The sequence below is a fragment of the Chinchilla lanigera genome, unplaced genomic scaffold, assembly GCF_000276665.1.
Source record: "Chinchilla lanigera isolate Chin_1 unplaced genomic scaffold, ChiLan1.0 scaffold00196, whole genome shotgun sequence".
NCBI classification, from domain to species: domain Eukaryota; kingdom Metazoa; phylum Chordata; class Mammalia; order Rodentia; family Chinchillidae; genus Chinchilla; species Chinchilla lanigera.
Window position 1 is genome coordinate 338,589 of NW_004955597.1, and position 6,020 is coordinate 344,608.

The 6,020-nt window shown below is 38.3% G+C and overlaps 1 protein-coding gene across 1 annotated transcript in view; it reads right to left on the bottom strand.

Moving 5' to 3' along the window:
* The window catches only part of Csnk2a1 (casein kinase 2, alpha 1 polypeptide), a 70,512-nt gene that overhangs the window by 11,988 nt on the left and 52,504 nt on the right, over positions 1 to 6,020 (bottom strand). Inside the window, 4 exon segments of the mRNA XM_005414727.2 lie at positions 601 to 684; positions 2,283 to 2,342; positions 3,841 to 3,891; positions 4,402 to 4,503. Coding sequence (XP_005414784.2) covers positions 601 to 684; positions 2,283 to 2,342; positions 3,841 to 3,891; positions 4,402 to 4,503 — 297 coding nt within the window.

Sequence of the window (6,020 nt, forward strand, 5' to 3'; positions counted from 1 at the left end):
GCCACCCTTCACAGATACGTAATTTTTTGGTCTGCTTTGTTCACTTATATATCCCATCCCCCAACCTATAAAACAGGGTCAGTCACATATTATGTGTCTAAAACATCAGTAGTTAAGTCAACAAATCACATTCCTCAAGAATACAATGGACAGTCATCATTGCTTAGTCACCTTAAAAAACTGAAATGTTACAAAGCATATGGCCATTACCCCTCTTGTGGAAAAGCATGTGCAAAATCAAAGTTCTCCTGACACTTGCTAAGCAAAGCAGTATTTTCTTAACACTTCACAACTGTGCATTTTTAATTCTCACATTTAACTTAATGGTATGAAGGACAATAATACACTCACTGTACAGGTAAGAAAAAGAAGGCAGATGAGAAGAAAGAAGTTTCTAAGGAAACTAGTTATTAAATAAGTTAAGAAAAAGCCTTATTTCTTGGCCTAACAAATGTTTTACCCATTATACAAATTATGTTTCCTTGACAGCATTCTCAGGAATACAAATAATGGTTTAATTCACTTATTAGGGATAAAGTGCTAAAGATAGGTTTTACTCTATGATGGAGGTAAGTAAAACTTGTCAGTGTGTTACTTTACCTTTCTGTGCTCATGATCAATCATGACATTATGAGGCTTCACATCTCTGTGCATAATTCCCATGCTGTGACAATAATCAAGAGCCTATGAGAAAGAAAAAGGTAAGATAGGAAAAAACCTGCAGAAGAATGATTTTCTTTTAATACTCCCAACTTTTCCCTTCATGTACTATAGTCCTTCTGGCTCACAACAACCTTGGGAATCAGGATCAGGACAATAACTCCCACAGCTGTTCTTTAGAAACTTCAGAATCCCAAAGTCCAGCAAACTCAGGTCTCTGAATCTCAATTTTGTTCCTTACAGTTATTTCAAAATTCTTTCTGTTCAGAAAAATTGAAGTATATACCAACTGAACCATTTCTAATTTTCCCCTCTTATTTACAGCCTAGATTATCTCTATAAACAGCCTCTCAAAATTTTTGAAGAACAGCAATTCTTTAGAGGCTAAGACTATTTAATAGAGATTGACAAACTACAGCCATGGGCTAAATCTGGTCTGCTGTCCTTTTTTGTGACAATAATGTGTCACACCACAGTCAGCCTATTTGTTTGCATACTACCCACAGCTGCTTCTGTGCTGCAACAGCAAAGAATACTGTGACAAAGAGCCCCTTGGCTCATGAAGCTTACAGTACTGTTTGGCCCTGATCGAGGTCATCAATCAATCCAACTTGAAAAGTCTGTAACCTCAAATTAAGGTGAACTCAGTGACATAGCCTTTGGGTTTGTTAATCCTGGCCTTTGAGTTAACTGATGTCATTAGCCAAGTTCTTGTCTTTCCTCAAGGGCAACTTGGATTCCTTCAGCTGGCTAGGCTAAGGAGACATATCCATAACATTCTCAAACTTTGCGTGGCACAAAACTGCATGAGTAAATGAAAAGATGAAGTATCTATACCAGTACTATTTCCTCTGGGTAACTTCTCAGGCTTAAGCAATAGGCTTAATGCCAACCCTTGTTTAATAAGAAACCTTAACCAACTCTTAGCAATTCTCACCTCTATAAAGCTGAAAGGCACAGCATACTATAAATACTAGGAGCAAGATGTATTTGGTGATCCCATTTTAGAAATCAAAGTCCATTCTCAATTAGCAATCCTTACGTAGAAATTTACACAATCCTTAGGACAAAGACTTTTTTGAAGGCTAAGTTAAGGTTTACAGTTTTACTTGGTGAATCTTCAGTAAAATAAAGTACATTAGAAGGCAACAGATCAAGAGCCTTTTTTTTTTTTTTTTTTTTTTGGTGTTGATGAGAGAGGGTCTTGCTACGAAGTTCAGGCTGGCCTTGAGCTCACTTGTAGCCCACAATGGTTTCCAACTCACAAGGATCCTCATGCCTCAGCCTCCCAAGTGCTGGGATTACAAGTGTGTGCCACCAAGCCCAGCTAAGAGTTTTTATAAATTTTGACAACATCATTTACACTCTCAGCTTTTTTCCAAACACTGCAAAGCATCCGGAACTGCACTCCTACTAAACACCATTCTATAACCCTTACATTAGCCCAAGGGTCCGAATACTATTAAATTATTATTTAAAAAAGTTAATTATAAAAAAAAAGTTCAGGCCCTTTATTTCAATATAACTTTACAAAGTTAGTTCACTGAGTTTTATACCATCAGTTGGACTATTTAACAAAGTCAAGGTTAATTTAAAGCTATTTAATATCCAAAGTTCCTTACCTTCAGAATCTCATACATGTAAAATCGAATATCATAGTCTGTTAACGTCTGGTACAATTGCTGTTAAAAACAAAGGCAACATTTCAGTCATGAAATAAAGCTCATAGGGAGGCAATTTCTCATCCTTACAGCAATTCAAACTAAGACTTGGCTCCTCTGCCACTGTATCAAGACCCGCATGTTCACTTCTATTTCTCCAACATAACGATCATTGTTTAAGAGATACTATGGGTTTACAACCAGGAATGTACAAGTGCAGAAATATTTAAACTTGTATCAGTGAATTTATAATTCACTCTTGGGAGAAAATCCACACCTATAATTTACTTTGCCTTTCCATTTACTTTTAGACCTTCTTATAAAATGCTCTGGCAAAAACACAACCCTCTTCAGTAGGGAACTAACCTGCTTCCTACAGCACTGCTGACCATCAGTAGATATACAGATGGCATGATGCCAAATCTGCTGAGCTACTTCAACAGAACTATTCCTGTACTAAACTCTGAAGAACTGTTATGTAATCTGTCCAGTTTCCAAAGGGCTAAAATTTTTTTACTTGTACATATCTTTAAACACTCAGTGGTATCCTGTTTTTTTTTCTTTCCTGGTACCGGGAATTGAACTCAGGACCTCACGCTTGCCAGGCAGCTGCTGTGCTGCTGAGCTAAATCTCCAGCCGTTTTTTTTTTTTTTTTTTTTTTAAAGTTGACATTCTCTAAAACAATTTTCCTTTTCTTCCTTTCCTTTTTTTTGGAACAGGGTCTTACCATGTAGTTTAGGCTGGCCTCAAACTCACAGTGATCCTCCTTCCTCATCCCTTTCTCAACAAAAGAGCGCTTCCATTTATTGATACATAACATTCTTTATACTGCCGCAAAGGCAACTCAAATACCTTTACAACGTATACTCCAAGAAAGAGCTCATATTCTTCCATTACACTGGAATTGACAGGTGTTGGAAATTAAGTAAACTACCAAACATGTGCTAAAGTGGAAATCTGACATCATCCTTTTCCATTTCCGACCTTTTATGACCTATAGCACAAGGCGCTGCACAGTAGTTCAGTGATAGGAGTGCTTGCCAGGCATGAACAGATTCCTACGTTCAATCCTCAGTCTCAATGGTGGTGGCAGTGGGGTGTATAAACCAGTAATTTTCAGAAATTTTAAGGAAGATGCAGTTTCTACTATTATAAGCACACAATACATTCTTCTCAAACATCCTTGTCTTAAAATAACTTGCTGTACAGCTAGATTCTGGGTGAACATGTACTGTTGCCTTTAGTAGGGTGGACATAAGAAGAAACTCTTTAATGAGTGGCAAAAGCGATGAAAGATAAATGTAGTCATTAAAAAGAATCATAACCAAATAATTGGGCAAAATGGTACTATGTGGAAAATGAGCACTACTTGTACAGGAGCTTTTCTATATCAAGATTCCATAATGTCAGGATGAAAAGTTCTTTTAAGAACTGAGAAACAAGTTCTTCTATCATATCCATAAATGGCTCTCTAGGTGGCCTAAAAACCCCATAGTTTTAAATATTTGGCTAATATACCTTGAAGTCTGTGTTGTTTACATGTTCAAAAACCAAGGCGGGGGTTCGTGACTAGGGGAAAGAAAAAAAAAATATACATTAGTAATGGAACTGCCAAGTTTAGCAGGCACAATGTTTGCAGATGTTGCACGGTGAATTTGGCAGGCCTCGCCTCAGGAGTAAGAAACCCTCTATTGCTAGAAGCCCTCCCAACTCTGATCACCACCACTTAGGTCATTTTAAGGATGGATTTCAAACAGAAGACATGGAGCTGAAGTCTCACCAGGCTCTAGGCAGCCCGGCAATGCGCCCATTGCCCATCAGCATTGGCCCTGAGTTTGCAAAATGGAGTAAGACATTTCAGTTTCCACTGCTATCAGTCTCTTAGCCTAGAAGAATAAGAAATAGTCTGTGGGTCTCTTTGAAAGAAAGACCTAAGCTAGTTAAAATGGTATACCAGATTAGGCACTTGTAAAGCAGGACTTAATGCTGAGGGTGGGGGGAACAGCAAGAGGCCAGTTGTGCTCTGGGTCCAACACCACCTCAGGCCTGGTGGGCCTTGCTAATGCCTACAACACTCACCACAGGATCTTTTACAATGTCTGCCAATGTGATGATGTTGGGGCCTCCTCTCAAATTCTCCAAAATCTTTATTTCACGCTTAATTTTCTTCTTTTTTACTGGCTGAAAGGGTAAAAATGCATTAATGAAAAACAATTTCAGAACATTCCAATAGGTAGTGTACTACATGAAGGTGTCAGATGCCTCTCTGAATCCCCTTTTCCTGGCATTATGCTGGGAACTCTGCAGATACAAAAGTTAAATTAAAGGGAAAAATATTTCCATTCCAAAGACCAGAGCTCTGTAGAATTAAGACTTAATCTCGGGGCTGGGGGTTTAGCTCAGCGGCAAAAGCGCCTGCCTGGCAAGCGCAAGGTCATGAGTTCGGTTCCCGGTACCGGAGAAAAACCAAAAAAAAAAAAAAAAAGACTTAATCTCAATCAACAGCCTTACATGTTGTTTTAAAACTTGACTTACTAGCAACTTAATTGATTAACAATACTGAGATATAGTATTAAAAAAACTTTTAACAAAGTTTTACGTTATATAAGTAAGAGATAACCTTTTCCTACAAAGGGAAAGATTTTCATTTATTGAAAATAAAAACATGCAATATAATTAAAAATATAATAAATGGGTATTAGGCAAACTGAGGAGTGACTGACTATACATTTACTTCTTCCTCCTAAGTTTATAATGTTATAGAAGGTGAAGGAAATCAGTGCCAACAAGAACAAACTTGGTTTAGCGTAACTATGGGTGAAGTGTGGGTCTTCAGGTCAGACTGCCTCATGCAAATCCTACCTTCAACCTGCTTGCTGTGTGCCCATGGGTAAATTATATAACTTCTCTAGGCCTTTCGTTATATATAAAAAAGAGTACAAGCACACAGCCAGAATCAAATAATATACCTAAAAAGACCAAAAATGTGGCTGGGACATAATACATATTAAGAGCTGCCTGCATTATCACCAACACTCTTATAAATAAATCTTTTCATTTTAAAAGACTACCACACAAAGCTGGGCATGGTGGCACATGCACACATTCCCAGCAATCCTAGCAATGGAAGGCTGATGAAGGATGATCCTCGCAAATTTGAGGCCAGTATGGATTATACAGCAAGATGCTGTCTCAAAACAAAACAAAAGCCAAAACAAACAAACAAACAATTCCCAAAACACACTACTATGCAGAGTCTACATAGTATAACTTCCAAGTTCTTTTGTCTTCATTCATCTTTTCCGCATCTGTTTCGGGATAGAAATTTTTTGTGTTTTTGTGAGGCTCTTGGCTCCATCTATACCTGTGTTGGCCCAAGAGAAATCTAATGCAGATACACATGTAATTTTAAGCATTCCAGCTGTCACATTGAAGTAAAAACCAGCTGGGTGTGGTGGCACACACCTGTAATCCCAGCATCTGGGCTGAGGCAGGAGGATAGCTGCGAATTTGTGGCCAGCCTGGGCTACATAGTGAGTTCAAAGCTACCCTGAGCTACAGAGCAAGACTCTGTCTCAAAAAAAAGGGCGGCGGCGAAGAGTCAGGGCATGGTGGGATATAGCTTAGCAGCACAAGCACTTGCCTGGCAAGCGCAAGCTCCTGAGTTCAATTACCAGTATCAAAAAAAAAAAAAAAAA